At 40.4% G+C, this 22,520-nt stretch overlaps 2 protein-coding genes across 3 annotated transcripts; one reads left to right on the top strand and one right to left on the bottom strand.

The window, feature by feature from the left end:
* Positions 1–2,581: 2,581 nt before the first annotated feature.
* Positions 2,582–13,630, bottom strand: LOC131218944 (BAG family molecular chaperone regulator 4-like). Of its 2 annotated transcripts, none has more exons than XM_058213836.1 (4): positions 13,352–13,619; positions 9,260–9,408; positions 8,648–8,794; positions 2,582–2,854 (listed from the first exon to the last, which is right to left on the bottom strand). In XM_058213836.1, exons 1-4 carry the CDS (start codon positions 13,563–13,565, stop codon positions 2,657–2,659), a joined length of 708 nt encoding a protein of 235 aa, XP_058069819.1. In that variant the 5' UTR covers positions 13,566–13,619; the 3' UTR covers positions 2,582–2,656. The 2 variants fall into 2 exon arrangements, with proteins under 2 accessions (XP_058069819.1, XP_058069818.1); XM_058213835.1 differs by lacking the exon at positions 2,582–2,854 and adding an exon at positions 8,096–8,422 and having other exon boundaries at positions 13,352–13,630.
* Positions 13,631–20,507: 6,877 nt separating this feature from the next.
* LOC131218943 (protein SHORT-ROOT-like) lies at positions 20,508–22,139 on the top strand. The gene has a single exon (XM_058213834.1). It carries the CDS (start codon positions 20,700–20,702, stop codon positions 22,011–22,013), a length of 1,314 nt encoding a protein of 437 aa, XP_058069817.1. The 5' UTR covers positions 20,508–20,699; the 3' UTR covers positions 22,014–22,139.
* The last annotated feature ends 381 nt before the right edge of the window (positions 22,140–22,520 follow it).

Raw genomic sequence — 22,520 nt, 5'->3', positions numbered from 1 at the left:
TCTAGTAAAACATTTTGGAAGAATAGAAAATGGAATACCAAGTTATAAGAACAGATGAAAATATGCAGAGATTTTTCTGCAACTATCGATGACATCGAAACTCATCGAGATGTATTCGATGTCATTGAAATTGTGCCCGAATATGTCCAACAACCATTCGACATATCTCTGGAATTATTAATTATTCGATGTAACTGATCTCCATTCGATGTCATCGAAATTCAAACTTCGATGACATCGAGAAAGGCTCGATAACATCAAATTATAGGCACAAAAAGTCCAGCAAACTCAAAGGAAAATCATGATTTATTCGAACTGCATTCGATGACATCAAATTTCAAACTTCGACGACATCGAGGAAGGCTCGATGACATCGAAATTAGGACCAATCTGTCCAAAGAATTTATGAAGAAAATCAGGAATTATTCGATGCCATCGAACTCCACTCGATGTCATCAAAATTCAAACTTCGATGACATTGATGTAGTCTCCATGACATCGAATTTTAAATCTCACAACTCTCCAAGCAAACCTCAAGTACTTTCAATAAAAAATCTCGATGAAATCAGAGTCAGTTCGAGTCATCGAAGGAAACTTTGATGACATCGAACGACCTTTCTACCCGTTTTTTTACCATTTGAACTTTATTGTCTATTTAAAGAGGGTTGCTTCTTAGGTTCCATATAGATATTTAAGAGAGTTCTTGTTATAGTTTATCTACCCTCCATCTTAAATCATTTTTTTCATAGGAGTTCATCCTTCAATCCCCTCTTAAATGCAATCATTGTTAAATCAATATATTGGATTGAAGAATGAACTCCACCATTCAAGGATCTTTCAGTAACACTTTTAATGGCAAATTAATAAGCTGAAATCCTTTAAATTGTTAATATTCTAGAATTTCTCTATCACTTAAAGAGCAACATTTAACAGAGAAGATTCCATAGAATACCTTGACCCAACACCGGCAACTTGCATAGGAAGCATCTGCAGATATTGTGGATCAAGATAGCTGAAGACCATCCATCAACAAGAAAGATCATCTTCAGCATGTGCTAACAACGGGACTCATCTACTTACAAGTCATTAGAGTCCAATGACCTTAAAGATCTTTCCTTGTATAAGACTAGTATTCAATGGTTAACACACTAAGACCTTCATAGGCCTCTGGCAGGAGAATACATTAAGTCCTTGTATAGGCACTTGTGGTTGCCTTGTGTAGGCATTGGTTACCTTGTGTAAGCATTGGTTGCCTTGCGTAGGCTCCTAGTATGTCCTTGTGTAGGACTTATTTGCCTTCTGTAAGCTTCTAAGGTTGTCTTGTGTAGACTCCTTAGGTAATCTTGTGTAAGTTGTGAAGGTTAACAGTCAACCTAATATAAAACCATTTGAGAGTGAAATCCAGCACACTCTAAGGGAGAGTGCGTCAACTAGGAGCGAAGTAGGCACATAGTCGAACCACTATATATCGTTGTATTTGTGATGATTATTCGTGCTCATAAGTATTGACTGATTGAATGTTTAAATTATACGCAATACATGTTTGATATGATGCAGTAGTTAGATTTTCACTAAGTTGATTTCATGATAACCCTACTTAACTCATGTTAAAATTGATAGAATTTTCAGTTAAAAAGGATTAAAGTTTTAAAAGTCCTATTCACCCCCCCTTTAAGACATTTGGTCATATATTCATACTTCGGTAACAACAATCCTATTGCAATTTCAGATGCAGCAGTGATAATGATGCCCACTGTTGAAACCTTCCTTGGGCTCATCATGATGTTCATTTTCCATCTAACATGTTCATAAGGTCACACAAACCTGGATAAAGGGAAAACATAAACTCCAACTTGATCCAAAACTTCTCTGGCCCCCGAGAAGTTTTTAGTGGTGAGCGTTCAATCCCCGTTGTATGAACCACTTGAGCCTGGGATCTGCTTCATTTTGGGCTCATACCCTGAAATGACATGGAAAAATGAAGGACAAGCGTAAATAAAGCCCATACATCATGGTGGGTCCCACAGCCCTGCCTGCGGGGCAGGACGCAATCCACTTCCGTTTGGCCTGGGCCGATGTCTGTCTAAGCCTGGCCACAAAGTAAAACCCATGCCTGAGTGGCCCGGGACAATCACCGGCCAAAACAAACAAGCCCAAGCCTCGTCTTGCCGCCCTGTTTTGTACAAGATCTAGATTTTTTGTTTGGTGTGCCCAATCTTGAAAAAAAAAAAAAAAACAGTGAAATCTTAAACAAGCTGGGCTAGGTTAACAGGCTCTCAAATGCAGCCCAACACAACAATTAATAAATGGACTTAAATTTTAGGCCGAGGTATGTATGGCTCTTGGGCCAAGTATTTCAGCTCCAAGAAAGAAAGCCCACCTAATACTAAGGTAATGAAAATTCGGTCACTTCCTCTCAGTAAATGAGTTACTATAATTCAATTCACTTGGATGAGGAAGCTGTTTGGGACAAAAGAATTTCTAAAGAGTGTGCATTGACTGCTCATAGTTTAATAGAATCCTTCTCTACAAACATGGAGGCCTCAGTTAAAGCAGAAATTCTATCAAGAAAATAACAGCATTATCTATTATATGTTCATATGCTATATAAATTTTCATGGCAGGAGTACAAACCCGAATAGCGGAGAGAATTGGGCTAGTCAAACCGTTCCCAGTCATGGGTTATTTTGCAAGAAGATGACAATGTTGGAAAAGCATTCCGGCTTCCCACTCCAGAATCGAACGTTGCCCATTCGGTCAGCGTAGACACAGCATTGCTGCTACTGATAAATGGGTTGGAGTTTCTCACCTTTAGCTTGTCAAGGGCCTCCACACAGTTCTGCACACAGCGAACCTGTGCAGGGAATTTAAAAACGTTAATGAAGAAAGACAATGCAGAACACAGCACCTACAAGCGGGTACACATGCCAGCCTGGAGTATGCATAGAAATCTGAAAGTTGCATCAGGTGGACACCACCATGTAGATGACCCGGACCAAAAATCAATCTGGTCCACTCACCATGCGGATCACATGCGTACATAAATTGTGGAAAATCAGAGACCTTTTAAAACCATTTTCTTCCATAAACTCTTCCAACCTGATGAAGAGATTAGAATGATTTTTTGGTCAGAAAATCTGCACGATGGGGTCCGCCCGATGACCACCTTGGATGTCACACACACATGCCAGTCACCATGTATAGAGGTTCTTGTGGATTTAGAAAAACTCTAGATGAATATACATTCTTTTTTCTTTTTTTTCACACTTATTTGTCACACCACCAATTTTCAGTTAGAGCAGGTGAGATCATTCAATTTTGAGATGTCACCCTTGCCATTCCAAAGTTCTCTTACATGGAAAATGCCATTTTATTACACAAAAATAGTACTGAGGTAGCAAAAACTGAAGCAGAAAACCAGTGTGACAAATATCACTGAAATTTTGAAAATATTGCAAAAAATAGGCTAAACAATAATATCAAGAGATTATCATGACATTTTCAAAATATTGGCAGATTTTAAATATCATGTTTTCATGCAAATACTAACTTGAAAATTTAAAGAATTTGTTACACACAATTTAAATTTATTTATTAATCTACAATGATTTTTTTAAGATTTTATTTTCAACGAGATCTTCCCAATAAATATCATAAGAACCTCAAAATTTGAAAATCACTGGAGAAATTTCCAGGCTAAGATATTGCTGAGATCAACATTTGTCACTATGCAGGGAACCAAATCGATAACACATCCAAACATCCAACTTAGCATGCATGGCTTCCAAGGTAACAAGTATTTGTTAATATTTTCTATGCACTGTCGCACAATAATAAGCAATGCAACAAACTCAAAAATTTTATTATTTTGTATTATACAACCCAATCATAAACTCTCAAATGCAAGACCATTTTATTTAAATCTCATAGAAAACTGATTCTAATTCTCTATTATTACATACAAAAAAGTTGAAAAACTGTGCATCCAAGTGCATGTACCAATCTTCTTGGCAAAAGTAAAAACTTGTTTAACAACATTTAATTGGATAGTACAAAAAAGAAAAGCAACATCAAGAATTAAGACATACTTGTTAGAAAATCTCTTAATTTTAAATATTTTTGTAAATATAAATTTATAATTAGATCACAGTACTTCAATTTCGAGGGAATAGATAGGGACCAAACTTTGGAGGAAAAACGAACTGATTTAATGATCCAGTATGGGTTCATATAAGAAAAAAAATAATACAAGGAATGCTCAAACTGCCTCCATAGAAACAATACTGCCACATCTTTGAGTTACAACACCTCAATATTCACTTTGTAAAGCTCTCCCTCAAGCTGGAATCTATGTCAATCTATGATATACGGAACCTTTCAAATGCCTCTGGATTTTATTTATCTATTTATTTATTTTGATGAATAAAATCCCTCAGGATTCCCATCTCAATATGATATGACAGTGGTGTGGTTAAGATATCCATGGTGGATGTGATTCCATCATGCTTGAATATTTTATTAAGAAATAACTAAAAATAACATAAAAGTAATTTAGCTTTTTTATATTCTGAGTTATTTCTTAACATAAATAATTAAGTACTATAGAGCCATTAAAAATAAGTAATTCAGAGATAAAAATGTGTGAAACATTTTAACATTGAAAACTACTAAAATATTAAATATCTATTTGTGGGCCCATAGCATAAGGTTTGGAAGTCGAGTATAAGAGCTAGATCCACAGATAAGTAACACATACATCAACCATTTCTAGCTTGCTTACCTGTAACCAAAACTTGGCTTCTTGAAAAGCCTATGTTCCATCATCTGGAGAAAATTAGCCTGCAACCTATATAATTTATGCCCTCATGGAAACATGATTGGAGGAGGTGTAGTTATTGATTCAATTCTCCTTGGGAAAAAATAGGTTCTCTGGCCTAATTAAAATTTTCTTCCATCAGTTAACTAAGATTATCGTGCTTGCAGCATAAGCCATTGCCTTCACTTATGCTTCAACGATTTAAAACGCAATAGTGTTATGGAAGTTTCTCAATATCCATTGGAGAGCTTTGCCAAGCCCTCACATGTGTACAAGTCAGCCATGAACACGCCACCACATACACCAGTGTTGCGGACAGGAGCAATATCCAAGCCATCCATCAGGTGGACCTCACCGTGTAGATTTTACTGCCCAAAGATAAAGGTGGCCCATTCAGTAGGCATGCCATGATATTAGAAATAAGTTGCCAGGCAAAACAATGCCTGATGTTTTCACAACCATAAATTTGTTTAGTCAATTGTGGCCCACCTGATTCATGGGACAGCAACTCTAGACAGTGGTACCCTTCTGATGGATGGCTTGGATATTGCACTCGTCCGCCATGCTGGCATATGTGGTGGCGGGCACATTAGTTGACTTGGACACATGTGGGCTAAGCACAGCTGTTCATTAGATATTAGATAACTATATAGATTAATGAGCACTACGACACCTTAATCAGCATTTCCTTGGATTAAAATAGCATTAGTATAATATGAGGACATAAGTGTTCCCTTCGAGTTCCTTCGACATATCCTAGGATAAAGTAAGCAGACCAAATACAAATTTTCAAGGAGCGTGCATTGAGTTGCTACCATCAATAAAAGTCATCATTTGATAGTGGGATTATGAAGACATCTTGATGCTGAAGAGATTTTGGGATTCCAAGCATTCATTGAGTTGCGTCTATTTTTGCTGACTCCATATTGTGGTGTTAATTCGAGAAGCCATATATGTATGTACCCTTGATACAATTAAGTAAAAGATAAAAGAATAGGAATAGCTGGAAAGTGGAAATACAAAAGATGAGATCTAACACTATCTCACATTAGCTTCTTCAAACTGCACCACATTTCTAAGCAAATAACAACTCCCCTCTTTCAATATCCTAGACGAAGGCATTGATCAACCACCTGGGCCACCCAAAAACTGATTTTAGAAATCTCCACTCATAGCCTTCACCTTTGTTTCTTAGAACATCACAAGATCAACTTATATCATAGAGCACTGCTACACAGCGAAGCGAGTGCAATAAAGCTCATGTACACGTCGCACATGTTCCAGCATGGCACAATAGGTCCAAGATCCAATCCATCCATCAGAAAGGAACTGCTCTTTTGATGCCCTAGCCCAAGAATCAGGTTGATCCACTCATCAGGTGGGCCACTCTTTGCAAAACAAATGTATGGATCTGAAAAACTTGGCTGGAGTTTTCTAACCCATCCACATGTTTCCAGTACTAGGACCCACGTGCTGAGTGGACCAGACTTATTTTTAGGTAAATATGTAGAAGGTTGGACCAACCCAATGGATGGATTGGATCTTGCACCTATGTGCCATGCTGGCACATGTGTGGCATGTATGTAAGCTTTATTCCATGTGTGCGCACTTAGTAAAGCTTTATATCACATTAAGAACTTTTGCTCTTTTAAGAGATAACAAAAGAATATGCTAAACAGAAATCCTAGCCAAAAAGAATTCCCAATACATAAAGCCTCATGACTGACACCATCTTCCAAAAAGAATTCCCAATACATAAAGCCTCACGACTGACACCATCTTCCAAATTCCCAAACAAATACGTTCTTTCATTCTATTCTATAAAGGAGCAAAGTTTTGCAGTTTGTGTTAGCTTCTCTCGATGCCCTTATTTAGAAACAACCTTTTAGACACTGCATCATCCCTTCTTTCCAACTTCATAAACAGTTATTAAAACTTGCCTAGGCAAACACCAAACAAGAAGCCCAAAAACCTTTCCTTCCATTTCATAATCCAAACATCCTGCAAAACACACTGGTTCATTTTCACCAAGTCTTCCAGGATGAGAGAAACTTTACTAACCATACTACTTATTACTATCCTTCAAGACATTCACATGGAACACAGTCAGGTTGGGACACCACCCACAAATGGAAAAGCTTTAACTCGACATCACCATCACCTTGGCCAGTTGAAGCATGAGAAGAGCCCTTTCTATGCAAAGGAACTTTTCCAAATTGAAGTTCCAAATGCTTTTGAAAAGTCATTCCTTAGACTTGATTCCTACAAGTGGAGCCCACAGTTCAGAGATCAAGAAGATTGATCTGATGGTCCTGCAATGGACAATGACCTAAACATCCAATGTTTGGAGCATTTCCTCCATTGAATGTGGACAATCGCAGTATGCTGACCATTTCTCAGAATCCATGGCACAGATATGGGTACAGGTATCTCTATTACAACACGCTATGCATACACAATTTATGTTCTTCACTAAAACATTTGACCCATTCTATTATCTTTAGTTTTAAAAATTAGGTAATGCTTTTTAGTCTTTCTAGCATGTTGCATTCAAAGAAATTATTAATGTTTACATAGTTACAGCAGTAATACTTTTTACAACATTACATACCTGGTAAGGATGCAACTTGGGTGGGTTGAGTCGGATAGAGGGTCAACCCGAGCCCGACCCAACCACAAAGAGGACCCCAACACGCAACCTGACACAACCTGAATTCCAACCCAAGGTGCCCAACACAAACACATTTGATTATTCCAAACCCGACCAGAATATGCTCAACCCAAACCCAACCCGATTTTAAATCGGGGTTGGAGTTTTCCAACCGTAACCCAACCCAACCCAACCCGACCCGAACCATACTCATGGTGTGCCATAACGGCCGTTAAGTAATGGTAATGATGGAGACCATTACGCGTTATGAAGTTGTAACGGCCTTAATGGTTATTACAGGGGGAAAAAAAAAAGGACCTGTAACGGCTCCCATAACAAGGCCAATATTGGTTTTCTTCCCAAAAAAAAAAAAAAACCAACAACAACAACAACAACAAGAAAAAGAAAGAGAGAGAGAGAGAGAGAGAGAGAGAGAGAGAGAGAGAGAGAGAGAGAGAGAGAGAGGCCGTAACAGCCCTATCATAATGGTAACATTGGTGGCCATTATAGCCATCGTTATCGTTATGGAACACCTTGACCATGCTCGGGTTGGGTCAATAAGGTTCAAGTTGACTAGAACCCTAGCCACATCCCTAATGCCCAATAGGTATATAATAGAAGGATCAAGATTTCAAAAAATAATCAACCAACCAAACAGGATTCAATTAAAGCTCCGCTACAAGTATCTAATAAGAACCCAGCACCGGCACTGCGTACGCTGATCATATACAACTATCAGGTATCTTAGCCTTTGATCCTTTCTTGTCCCTTGCTTGTATCTTTGCAAGATACTGATCAAAGGATTGGATTTTCCAATGATGAAGACTTTTGGAGCATGTTCCACCTATGGTGTGGCACTCACACCACTGATCTGGATGTGTGTGCGTATACACACATGCATATTTGGCTGAGAAGCAGATAATTCCTCTAGACTCCAATTCACATGAAAGAAGTATCTGCATTATATTCAACCATAGCAATTCAAGTATAAGGATAGATCAAAACCTTTAAACCGATTATGGAATGATAAGCCCCTCGCTGAGCTCTGACTGAATACCTATATCAGTAGATACAAAGTCACAAAGCTCTATAACCCACTGATGACAGCTAGACGCTTGAAAAGGTACATGATATGCAAGAAAGGGAAAGAAGGCAACCACAACTTGAAGAAAATAAACTACCTCACTCTGTCTCTGTACTTTTGCTTCTCCTCCAGCGTCAATGCTATCCAATTTCAACAACTGCGCCATGAATAATTCAGTCAACACCACAAACTCCTTTTCAGCAACCTTGGTCCCACCATGCATGACTGCCTCCAAAGAAGACGCCTGCAAAATCTAAGCCACATCATTTCCAAAAAAAGGAAAAGCACATGACTCTCAACCAGAGTTCTAAAACTTGCTGACTCGACTCGAAAAAACTTAGCAAGATTCTGAGCCTAGTCAGTGGTAAACTCCAATCTCAGAGTGACTTGACCCTGACTCAAGAAGACTCCGTCAACTCGACGTGATTGCTGTGACTCAGGCCTTTTTAATTAAAAGTAGAATAACATAGGTGCAGGAGACCAGTGAGTTGTGCGATTTTTAGTGGCCAGGTTTCTCATTTTATAAGACTAATAACAAAGATAACTAATTTAAATGCTCCTTCCTATTCCTACTATTTTTAATTTATTGTTACTAGCCACCAAGTCAAGTTAGGTAGAGTGTTTGAGTTGAGCTGAGTTTTTGGGTTTTTAAACTATGATCTCAACTACAATGCAGTAAGCATGTTGTTGGTAGAATTTTAGAAGTCACCTTTTGTGAGAGCTTATCAACCTCTGCTCTAACTAGGGCAACTGAATTAAGAGCTTCAGAGATCACTTGATCTCTCTTCATCTCCTCAAGCTTCCTCTCCTTGCTGGCTGCATCCTCCATGAGGACCACCTTTGACATGTCCTTCACACCTACCATGTGCAAAAACTCATCATCATCTTTCTCTTTGCCCCTGAACAAAAGCTTTTGTTCCTTCAGCTCCAAACCAGTCTCCCGAGCAAGAACCCTTTCAGATTCCCTTTATTAAAATATAAAAATTCATGATTAACCAAATTCACCAAAAACTTTAGCAGGCACTGTTACTAGTTAATGACTTGTAGAAAGAACGACCCAGAAAACTCAAATGCACAAAGATAAAAACAAAATAATATAATATAAGAAATGCAAAAGTACATACTAAAATCACCAAGAAATGGCAAACAAAAAATAGAAAACCTAAGAAAGAAGAGAAGTCACCTTTTAATCAAGGAAAGAAACACTCACAAACAACATTTCAATGATAGGTATTGCTTGCCAACTCAACCACGACCAATCTTTTTGAGTGCTTATTGGAGAAAATTCCCCCCCCCCCAAAAAAAAAAAAAAGGAAAAGGGGAGAAATATTATCCAGATATTCATTATTAATCAAATAAAATTTCATGTTGTTATTATATTGCAGTATTATGTAACAGTCGTGTTGCATGTGTGACTCAATGTTTCAAAATTCACATTGGATGTGAATATGGGTTGAACTGTCCTCAAACCAGCTGATACGAATACTATCATCATCATCATCACGGGAAAAAAGTAATCAAAGTTTGACATCAGCCGCCAACCTGAAGCAACCTGCCTCCTTTGTTTGGGCTTGGGACCGGCAATGAGAGCACAAAACTCCAAAAACCAGAGTTATGAACACGACTCACTCACTCAACAGATACGAATAAATATCCACTAAGTCAGGTCAAGTAAAAAAGCATCTTTAAACCATGTTCACATAGATGAGAAAATCCAAAGGCCCAAAGATGAACAAAACAGAAAGTTGCACATACAAGAAGTGGGGAACTGCTTATTAAGTTACCAAAGGAAAGTTAAACACAACTACAAAAAGAAGACAACAAAAGGAAACACACACACAAAATCTAATAAATACAGTTATACACAACTAGAATTAATCAAACCAAAATCATTTAAATGAAAGGAAGCTTGAGCATAGACTCTTTTTTTTTTGGACAAGGAATCGGATCTTAACCATTGATAACTTGTGCAAAAGGTCCTTCATCATGCCTAACAGGTGCCCCTTGTGCTTGAGTGATGAGGAATCAGTGGATCATTTGTTTATCCACTGTTCCTTCTACCGTATCGTCTGGTCAGGAATCCTAATATCAGCCAATGTTTGTTGGGTAATGCCAAGCTCAGTTTCTTATCTGCTTCAGGTGTGGCATGGTGGAGAGGGAGGTTCGTTTGAAAGAAATAAATGGAGGATAGCGACGATGGCTGCCTTCAGGGCTATCTGGTAGGAGAGAAACAACCAATGTTTTTGTAATTTAAAGGGTTCAAATATCAGGGGGTTTCTAATAGGGTGGCTTTGTATATCAGGGAGTGAGCTCCTAGAGGGTGCTTTTTTCTGTAGTCTATTTCTTTTGTTTTCTCCTGTTGTTGTTTGTTTCTGTTTTTCTATTTTGTTTCTTGGCCATTGGCCTTAATAAGATCATCATCTTTTTTTTTTTAAAGTGATAAAAAAGAAAGACAAACTTTGATACTTTGGCAGAGTGTAATGGATGATACACAGGCACCTTGAAATTACTTAGAAATTGCACATGTAGCATACAAGTATTCAAATTAAACTGCCCAAATTCAATAATCTGACTATTGGATTGGTGGACATTTACTGGATGGCTAAAAGTAAAAATATCCAACAGTCCTATTTCCACAAAACAGTGTACACGAATCAGAGGTTGGGATTGTTCAGCCAATCAGATCTTGAGATTGTGACTTTGCGATAGTGGGCTGCACAATATAGCCAGTTTCATTTCAGTTAATATATGCCATGAGTACAATTTCTGAGTGCCTGTGTATCAAGCATCATACCCAGCTTTATTATCATATAACTCCTCTAAAAGAAAACCAGATGCATTTTCATTGAAGGAATGGAAAAGTATCACCCACTTACAGAGATTACCTTGAGCATGGCTAGTATTCGTACAAATCAACAACAAAAAACACATAGACAGGCCCTCAAATCACTTAAAAACAAAATGTACCTTCAGAACTGACAGTCACCATCTCAGACATCATAGAATAGCACAAAAAGATTTTTTTTTTTTTTTTTTTAAAAAAAACCAATAAAAAATATACGAGGCTAATCATCTCATGTGAGAGTTAGTTAAGAAGGGATCAAATAGAAAAACTCCCACCTTTCTTGTTTCAATAGCCAGCACCCGACACCAATCTTCTATAAAATAGAGGTCATCATTGTTTTGTAAATAGGACTTGAGAACTGATCACCAACAGGTTCCTGCATCATAACTTGTCAAGCCATCCCATCTGTCCTGCCAACATGCCACTTGTGTAGGACTTCCATACCCATAAACAACATGACCCATCTTGAAAAATCAAGTTGATCCAGACATTCAGTAGACCACGCCTATATGTTACCTCAGACCATTGGTTTTCCATTTGATTTCAAAGCTACGGCCCACCTGATGGCAGATCAGCTGACTTTTGTGCCAGGCGATCTTCATGGTGAGGCCTAATGCCTGCACTGAACAGATGTCCTACACAAGTGGCATGTTGGCAGAAAAGAAGGGATGGCATGACAAGTTACCAAGCAGGCAGCTATAGGAGATAGTCTTATAGGACTTTCGATGGAGCAAGTACGAAAATCACAGTCGTAGAAGGCAACCCATCCACTCTTATTTGTTTTAATAAATTTATTGTTGCCAATCAAAAAAAAAAAAGAGTGGCAACCATCCATTACACATGCCATAGTAAATAAGTTCACACCATCCAAATCATCGCCCCACAACAATTGAGGGGCGATAGGAAATAGTCTTATAGGACTTTAGATGGAGCAAGTTACCAGGCAGGCACTATAGGAGATAGTCTTATAGGACTTTAGATGGAGCAAGTACGAAAATCACAGTGGTAGGAAGCAACCCATCCACTCTTTTTAGTTTTAACAAATTTATTGTTGCCAAAAACCAAAAAAGTGGGAACCATCCATTACACACGCCATACATGTACATAAGTTCACACCATCCAAATCATCGTACCACAACAATTGACGGGCAATAGTTAAAAAACCACACTAATGGGGCAATCTTAACCATCTAATTTCACCCATTGAGTTTACCATTGACCACTTCAGCATTAACCATCAAATGAATGGCTAGTGTAGTTTTCATGCTATGCACCATTGGCAAATGACTTGGGCAGTGAATGAACATCTGTGTGTGTCTATATGGTCATAGTATTATCGGGTGCATCTACCATGGATTGCCGACTAGTCCTAGTTGACTCAGACTCGGTCAGGACAGGTGAGTTCAGTCACCCCCTATTCCCCAAGAACCAGGTAAATTGGGTCGGTTTACCCTCGATTTGGGCGAGTCACAACTCAGTCAGGACCAATCCAGAAAGGTACTATGAGTCACCCGGAATCCGCACCCCACGCCACTCCGGTGAGCCAGGCCAATTTGCCACAGACTAGGGTGAGTCCCGACTCGACTCGAACTAGTTTGCAGAATCAATTCCACCCCACTCCGGTGAGCCAGGCCAATTTACCGCAGACTAGGGTGAGTCCCGACTCAACTCGAACTAGTTCGCAGAATCAATTAAAATTAAAATTAATTTAAAAGAAAAGAAAAAAAAAACATGGTGTCTATGCTTTCAGTACAGTGGATGGTTCCAAACGTTTGATTTAATCGGCCCCCAGACAAGCAATCATCAAAGAGAAATTACATAAATCAAGAATTCCAAAAGCAACATGAACATGGGCATTCACTGAATATCAATCAACCGTAGCAAAAGCGCATAAAGATTGATGAAAATACAAATTAGTTCATTGAAGTAAATTGAAAGGAAGGATTGAAGTATAACCAAAAGTAGAATGAACAGGAAGAGTCATCTGGTGCTGTTTAGTGCTATGAGAGGCGTTGATTTTGATCATGGGTCCTGAAGCCCAGACCCCATCATCACCGTTGGTTTTGCCGTTCGTTTTCTGGGAAAGCATCTCAATAGGTCTCAGCTCCGAATCTATCTCCTCAATCCCATTCTCTGAAACTCCTACTCCTCTGTTAGGCGTTTCTTCCATTCTCACCAACCCACCAGCAGAAAATGAATTTCAGGGATGGAAGAAAATGGATTTCAGGAGGGAGAGATACCTATAGTGACTCATGCTTATTGGGCCCACCATGTCGCATATGGAAAATCCATTCCCTGAGCCAGGGGAAACGGATTGGCTACTCCCCGTGATGGTCGGTGCTATGTGGGACCCACCATGATATGTGTGTTTCATCCATGCCGTCCATCTATTTTAAAGATCATTTTACGGTGTGAGTTTAAAAATGAGGTATATCTCAATCTCAAGTGGACCACATTACAGGAAACAGTGTTGAATGAACGTGGACCATTAAAAACATTTTGGGAGCCATAAAAGTTATGGAGCAAGCTGATTTTTGCTTTTTCCCGTCACCTGGGCCTGTATGACAGTGGATGTCAAATGAGCAGTACAATGGGCCTTAGGAGGATTTTAATAGTGGATATCTAAATACTATTGTTTTCATATGGCGTGATCCACGTGAGATTTATATCCCACTCATTTTTTTTGACTCAAGCCGTAAAATGATCTTAAAAAATGGATGAGAAATTTAGGACTGTGGACCCCACCTTTTAGCCAGCTGTTTTTATGAAAGAAGACAAACCTTCTTTTGCAACTTAGACCTGCACGTCTGGATTACGAATTTCAGGACAAAAATACCCCTCCTTTTTACTACTGTTTTTCTTCTCCCTTTCAGTTGTTTCCTTTTCCTTTCCCTTTCCACTGCTACTTCACTGTCGTTGCTTTTACCCCTTTTCTTCGCCCAGTTAGAAAGACAAAAAAACTCTTTTTGTGGGCCCCCCTTATCAACTTTTGTCTTCTTCTGAAAATGGTCGGTCCAGTGAAGAAAGCACACAACACAAGTATATTTTAAACTCAGTTGGGCCCACATTGAATGTATCGATATAGGAAACGGATTGGCTACTCCTCTGGTGCTCTGTGGTCCCCACCATGATCTACATGGCTGGTGGTCGGTGCTCTGTGGGCCCCACTATGGTGTACGTGGTTGGTGGTCGGTGCTCTTTGGCCCCACCATGGTGTACGTGACTGGTGGTCATTCCTTTGTGGGTCCCACCATGGTTTACGTGGCTGGTGGTCGGTGCTCTGTGGGCCCCACCATGGTGTATGTGTTTCATCCATTCCGTTCATCCATTTTGTCCGCTCAATTTCCATCTAATTTAAGGGGTTGAGCCCCAAATTAGATGAAAATTTGGCTGGTGGCCTGCTAGAGGAAAACAATGGTGATTGGATATCCATCCTTGAAATCCTCCTGAGGCCCACTGTACTGTTTGTCTGAAATCCAATTTGTTTTTTAGGTGATAAAGACCCAGATGAAGGCTAAAAACAAAGATCATCTTGACCCAATACTTTTATGGCCCCCAAAAAGTTTTTAATGGTCGATGTTCATTAAACACTATTTCCTGTAATGTGGTCCAATTGAGATCAAGATATACCTAAATTTTTGTATAATATGATAAAATAATCTATAAAAATAGATGGACGACATGGATGAAACACATACATCATGATGGGGCCCACAGAGCACCGAACACCAGCCATTGGCTGGTGGCAGGGGAAGTAGCCAATCCGTTTCCTGTAGTATATCTACGCCGTCCATCCATTTTTCCATCTAATTTAAGGGGTTGAGCCCCAAATTGAAGCATATCAAAATATCAAGTGAATCATACCACGGGAAACAGTGGGCATAATAATTTTCTACTTTGCCCCGCTGATTTCATGTTTCCCCGCTCAATTTCATGTTTACCCCACTGATTTTATAGTTTGCCTCGCTGATTTCATGTTTCTCCCGCTCAATTTCATGTTTGCCCCGCTAATTTTTTAGTTTGTCCTGCTCAATTTCATGTTTGCCCCGCTCAATTTCATGCTTGCCCCGCTTATTTTCGTGTTTGCCCCGCTCAATTTCATGTTTCCCCTGCTCAATTTCATGTTTTCCCTGCACAATTTCATGCCTGCCCTGCTCATTTCCTAGTATGACCCGCTCAATTTCATGGTTGCCCCACTCATTTCTTAGTTTGCCCCGCTCAATTTCATGGTTGCCCCGCTCATTTCCTAGTTTGCCTCGTTCAACTTCATGTTTGCCCCGCTCAATTTCATGCCTGGCCGGCTCAATTTCTAGTTTGCCCTACTCAATTTCATGTTTCCCCTGCTCAATTTCATGTTTGCCCCACTGATTCTCTAATTTGCCCCCACTCAATTTCATGTTTACCCCCGCTCAAAACCTAAACCTAAACCTAAAACCTAAATGTATTTTCAAATACCTAAACCTAAACCTTAACTTATTCTCAATTCCCTAAACCTTAACCTATAATCTAACTTAAACCTAAACCTATATTGTACACTTGTAACCTAAAACCTAAATGTATTTTCAAATCCCTAAACCTAAACCTTAACTTATTCTCAATTCCCTAAACTTTAACCTATAACCTAATTTAAACCTAAACCTATAACCTACACTTATAACCTAAAACTTAAATGTATTCTCAAATCCCTAAACCTAAACCTACACCTAATCCTAATCTCAACTCCTTAACCTAAACCTAAACTTGAAAACTTAAACCTAAACCCGATCCCGAACCTGATTTCCTAAACCTAAACCTTAACCTATTATCAGTTCCCTAGGGGCCCGTTTGGCCGGTCGGATTGGAAGGGATTGGATGGTATTGGAAGGGATTGGAAGTCAAATCCCGGGATTGGCCTAGCGTGCCAAATAAAGTCGGTGATCTGATCCCAATCCCATGGATCTTAAGACAATCCACTGACAACACCATCATTACCTTTAAATCCCATCCAATCCACCCTAATCCTTTCAAATTTGTGTGGGACGTGTTTGGTTTGAGGGATTGGAAGGGATGAGAAGGTTTAATCCCAGGATTGGCCGGGCGTGCCAAACAAACTGGATATAGCAATCCCATGGATCTCCAGACAATCCACCGACAACACCATCATTACCTAGAAATCCATGCCATCCACCCTAATACCATTTAATCCCTTCCAATCTGTAGGGGCAAACGGACCCTAAACCTTAACCTATAACCTAACTTAAACCTAAACCTATAACCAACACTTATAACCTAAACCTAAACCTGTAACCTAAATGTATTCTTAAATCCCTAAACCTAAACCTACACCTAATCCTAATATCAACTCCTTAACCTAAACCTAAACCCGGTCCCGAACCCGATTTCCTAAACCTAAACCTTAACCTATTCCCAGTTCCCTAAACCTTAACTCATAACCTAACTTAAACATATACCTATAACTGACACTTATAACCTAAACCTAAACCTATAACCTAAATGTATTCTCAAATCTCTAAACCTAAACCTACACCTAATCCTAAACCTAAACCTAAACTTGAAAATCCAAACCTAAACCCGGTCCCGAACTCGATTTCCTAAACTTAAACCTTAACCTATTCTTAGTTCCCTAACCCTTAACCTATAACCTAACTTAAACCTAAACCTATAACCGACAATTATAACCTAAACCTAAACCTGTAACCTAAATGTATTCTCAAATCCCTAAACCTAAACCTACACCTAATCCTAATCTCAACTCCTTAACCTAAACTTAAACTTGAAAACCCAAACCTAAACCCGGTCCCGAACCCGATTTCCTAAACCTAAACCTTAACCTATTCTCAGTTCCCTAACCCTTAACCCATAATCTAACTTAAACATAAACCTATAACCTACACTTATAACCTAAACCTATAACCTACACTTAGATTGGGCCACATTGAATGTATGTAGTATATCCATGCCGTCCATCTAATTTTAGCAGTTGAGCCCCAAATTGAAGCATATCAAAATATCAAGTGAACCATACCATGAGAAACAGTGGGCATAATGATTTTCTAATTTGTCTTATTGATTTCATGTTTCCCCCGCTCAATTTCATGTTTGCCGCGCTTATTCTTGAAAAGTCTAAGGGCAAAAGAGATTTCGAGGGTTGGGATTGGCTCTTGTCATTTGGTGTAATCTGAGCGATCGAATCAAGGGGCAAGGGTTGTAACTTTGGCTAAAACTAAGGATAAAGGGGTTATTTCCATCCCAACGCATTTACCAATGGGGGGCACTGGTGTAAGCATCTCTTCTAACCCCTCTATAAAAGATAGAGGATGTCCACGAGGCAAGCAACACACTATGCGCCGCCCCATCTAACCCCTCCATAAAATTCAGCGGGATTCCATGTGGCAGGTGATACATTGAGTGCCGCCCACCACATGGATCAGCCCTAAATTTTCCAAGGGTGTTCCCAAGGTGGTATTTCTCCCTTGGTTCACTAGGATTTACTTTATTGCAGTTCTAAATGCTAATTGACCTACATATGGACTTAAACCAAGCTTGAATTTGGGCTTAAAGTTGAGTCTAGTTTTAGGCTGACATGATTGAATGGGTTTGACTGAGTTGATTATATTTGACTGAATTTACTAGATTTGACTGTGTTAACTGAATTTAATTGGGTTGATTGAGTTTAATTGAGTTGATTAAGTTTACTAGGTTGACTGGATTGATTAGGTGACTCACAACCTTTCCATGGGATGCCTACCTCTCCACAGTGTAACTAGGAGTAATATAAACTATAGTCTTCTAAGAGCACTTCGGCATTTCTTTTTGGCTTCACTGAAACTATTGACTAGGTGATTGACTCAGACTTAATCCACCAAGCGCTGAGTTGACTTGGCCAAGGTTTTTTATTTATTTAAAAAAAAAAAAAAGAAATTCCACACGCACTCACACCCCTGACATATACCAAGTTTAGAACTGAGTACTGAGTTTTAAAACGCCTCACCTTTCCACTGCACGCATGACATGGGCTGATAGTCGTCAACGCAGCCAGTGGGCAACGCAGCAAATGGCCCAGTGGTCCAGATCCACACCTATTCAACAATTCCACCAATAGCCTCTCACCACTTTAATGTTAAAATTTTATTTTGTACCGTTCGTTTTGACCCAAAAGATCGGATGGCTAGTTTTGTGACAGTCGGGCCATTGTAGAGCTGGGGCCATCCACGGTATTTCCCACTAGACGTACGTAGTGTATTAATCCACAACTTCCTCATGCAAAATATACGGTGGAAGGCAGATTGCAAGGGAGATTCAATGGACGCGGATTGCCTCCTAACCCTGCCCGTCTCTAGCCACGAACGGGCAGTTCTGTGGGCGGGCCCACTGTTATGTATCGGTTTATCCACGCCGTCCATTCCTACTCTAAGGATCATTTTAAGGTATGAGCTAAAAAATGAGACATATTCAATGCTCAAGTGGACCACACCACAGATGACGCTTGCATTTAATGCTTTGTCATCTTATGGAGGGAACGGATTGGCTACTCCCCCTGCCACCAGCCGATGGCTGGTGGTCGGTGCTTTGTGGGCCCTACCATGATGTATGTGTTTCATCCATGCCGTCCATCTATTTTATTCAGATCATTTTATGGCATGGGACAAAAAATTATGTATGTCAAAATCTTAAGTCGACTACGTTACAAGAAACAGTTTTGATTGAGCGTCGACCATTAAAAACCTTTTGGGAGCCATAAAAGTTTTGGATCAAGCTGATCTTTGTTTTTTCCCTTCATCTGGGCCTGTATGACCTAATAAAAAGATTGGATGTCAAATAAACAGTACAGTGGGCCTTAGGAGGATTTTAATGGTGGATATCCAATCATTATTGTTTTCCTATGGTGTGGTCAAATGAGATTTATATCCCTCTAATTTTAGGAACAAAATAATAAAATGATCTTTAAAAATGGATGAACGGAATGGATGAAACACATACATCATGGAGGGGCCCACGGAGCACCGACCATCAGCCACGGGGCTGGTGGCAGGGGGAGTAGCCAATCCGTTTCCTCTTATGGAACCCAAGTTTATTATTTGGTGTGGTCCACCTTGAGCGTTGGATCTGAATCATTTTTCTGAAATTATCTTTAAATAATCCGAGAGGAGGAATGGACGGTGTTGATAAACCGATACATCAAAGTAGGCCTGCTCACAGAACTGCCCGTTTGGGGCTAGAGACTGAAGGGGGTAGGACGCAATCGCGCGAATGCGGATCCTCTGTTTGGGTCAAGCAGGAAAATTGCAATCTAATTGTACCGTATGATTGTGTAATGCATTGAATAATGCATCGCTGACTGAGATGGAACAATCACTGTACAGCAAAGGCGTAAAAAAGGCCGGAAAGTCGTGGTTTCGGCAAAAGGGGGATCCGGACTCGACGCAATCCCCGTCCAGATTCGATACATCCAACTCTACCCAATCATCCCCCTCCCCTCCCCACTTGCTTTTGACCAGGGGTGTCAATGGGTCGGGTCGGGTCGGGCCTGCAAAATCAGAGTTTTCAATAGTGCCGGACCGAAACAGTTCAAAATCCGGGCCAAGACAACTCCAGGCCCGGTCTGTTGATATCCCTACTTTTGACCATTTCTTTTATTCTTTACGAGGCCTGATTAGCATACAGAAACAACCGTACCACAACTTATAATACCCTACGATATTTTCCACTAACATGCCATTGATGTAGTAAATCAGTACCATCAAAACTGTAGGACCCACCATGAAGATGAGGATTCTCAAAAATCAAGCTGATCCGCTCACTAAGTGGGCCACACATGTAATTGAGTCAGACCTTCTGTTGTTCCATTGATTCCAGTGTAGCCCACCTGATGAGCGAGACGGCCTGATTATTTTCCCACTTGATCTTCAAGATAGGCCTGCTGCTTCATGGTACTGATATCTTACATGAGAGGCCTGTTTGTAGGAACATGGTACTGTCCCGCAAGTTGTGGTACATTGCCCCCATCTGATCCGTTCTTTTTATAAAAACCAACTACACTCCCTGCATCCTTTCATCTCTGACCAAAGACCCAGAAAGTGATAATCACTTTCATTCCCTTGCTAGAAAAGAAAACCCCCACTAGGTAATGATCATCTCTCTCTTCCTTGGTTTCTTGATGTGGGTTTAGCTTACATGGGCTCCTTGTTTGTTTAAATTATTCAATCTCTAATCACACCACTCCTTCAACTCTACCAAAATTCCATGAGCCTCAATATCATCAAACCAAAACCACCCACATCAAGAAGCATGTCCCCATCTTTCCATGGATGAAGATGATTTCTCCTCCTCTCCTTCCCAACACTTCCCCTTCCACACCACTGCTAGACCTACTAGCACCAGTGACACTGGTACTGCTACACATATTACCACTACTACAAGTACAACCCATGTTCTCGCCGCTTCAACGGCATCCGGCAAGTGGGCCTCAAACCTTCTAACTGAATGTGCACATGCGATCGCCAACAAGGACAGTGCTCAAGTGCAACACTTCATGCATATCTTGAATGAGCTAAGCTCCCCCTATGGTGATACCAACCAAAAGCTTGCTTCCTATTTCTTCCATGCTATCTTTAAGAGAGTAACCAATTCAGGTGAACAAGCCCACCAGACATTGATATCAGCATCAGAGAAGATATTCTCGTTCGAATCGATGAGAGAGATAGTATTGAAGTTCCAAGAAGTTAGCCCATGGGCTACGTTTGGCCATGTTGCTTGCAATGGTGCAATTCTGGAAGCTTTCCAAGGAGAGAACAAGCTTCATATAGTCGACATTAGTAACACCTATTGCACCCAATGGCCCACCTTGCTGGAAGCCCTTGCAACACGTAGTGGTGACATGCCTCATCTCAAGATCTCAGCCGTTGTTGTAGCGAAAGATGGCGGGACCCACAGCCTCGCTGCAGCCCAAAAGGTTATGAATGAGATTGGAAACCGGATGGAGAAGTTTGCAAGGCTGATGGGTGTACCATTCAAATTCAATGCGGTCTACCATATTGGAATGGACTTATCCAGTTTGAATTTCAATGATCTGGAGATCGATGATGGTGAGGTGCTAGCCGTTAATTGCATCGGGACGTTGCACACTGTTACAGTTGCTGGGCCCCACCGCGATGATGTGTTGTCCAACATCCGAAGGATAAGACCCAAGATCGTGACCGTTGTCGAGGATGAAGCTGATCTCGGCATTAGCATGGATGGTAGTGATGACTTCTTCAGGGTCTTCCAAGAATGCCTGCGGTGGTTTAGTTTGTATTTCGAGTCGTTGGATGAGAGCTTCCCACGTGTAAGCAATGAGCGTCTGATGCTCGAACGTGCGGCCGGGCGTGCAATCATCGACCTGATTGCATGCCCGCACGCTACGTCAGTGGAGAGGCGGGAACGAGCCGTACAGTGGTCCAGGCGACTCCACGTGGCTGGGTTTGCACCTGTGGCATTCAGTGATGACGTGGCCGATGATGTGCGGGCGCTTCTCCAGCGACACCGAGATGGATGGTCCACAACACAATGCCCTCATGCAGGCATCTTTTTGGCTTGGAAGGAACAACCCGTCATGTGGGCGTGCGTGTGGAAGCCATGACACGTGCAAGAAAGCGTGCCAGATAATGGCGCGTGCATGGATATGATTGGCACGTGTGCATGGCATGGAATTGATATTGTTAACATGAGAAGAGGAGAGAATACAGTGTTTTTGTTGTGATTGTCATTGATGATGTGATGATAATCGTAGGGCTCTGATGTATCCGAATGTAAACTAGTGTCCTGATGAGATATTTCATGCACGTGGAATGCATGGTTGAGTGATACAGAATCCAGACCATTTATATGAAGGGATCCATGTGATCCTAACCGATAGATCAGCAGTACATACATAAACGGTTAAGATCTAAGAAAATGGTAGAATTGAGTGATTAGGATCTTTTATTCTGGAATTTTTTGTGGGTGGCCCACATTCATAACGTCCCCATTCGATCAAGGGTCAGGATCACCAAACTATTGAACGTAATTGTATGTAGTGGGTGCATGAGCACACTGATCATGTGACCCTGTAATCTTTAAGATGGACGGTCGTTTTCTGGTGGGGATG

Source organism: Magnolia sinica, chromosome 11 (genome assembly GCF_029962835.1).
Source record: "Magnolia sinica isolate HGM2019 chromosome 11, MsV1, whole genome shotgun sequence".
NCBI lineage: Eukaryota > Viridiplantae > Streptophyta > Magnoliopsida > Magnoliales > Magnoliaceae > Magnolia > Magnolia sinica.
This window is presented reverse-complemented; position numbering and strand designations above follow the sequence as displayed.

Bases quoted from the DNA above. Each gene is read 5' to 3' on its own strand.
- LOC131218943 (XM_058213834.1), top strand. From the start codon at position 20,700: ATGGATGAAGATGATTTCTCCTCCTCTCCTTCCCAACACTTCCCCTTC.
- LOC131218944 (XM_058213835.1), bottom strand. From the start codon at position 13,565: ATGGAAGAAACGCCTAACAGAGGAGTAGGAGTTTCAGAGAATGGGATT. The intron at 8,795-9,259 runs GTGACTTCTAAA...TAGATTTTGCAG, and splicing joins TTGATAAGCTCTCACAAAAG to GCGTCTTCTTTGGAGGCAGT. The intron at 8,423-8,647 runs GTAGTTTATTTT...AATATAATGCAG, and splicing joins AAGTACAGAGACAGAGTGAG to ATACTTCTTTCATGTGAATT.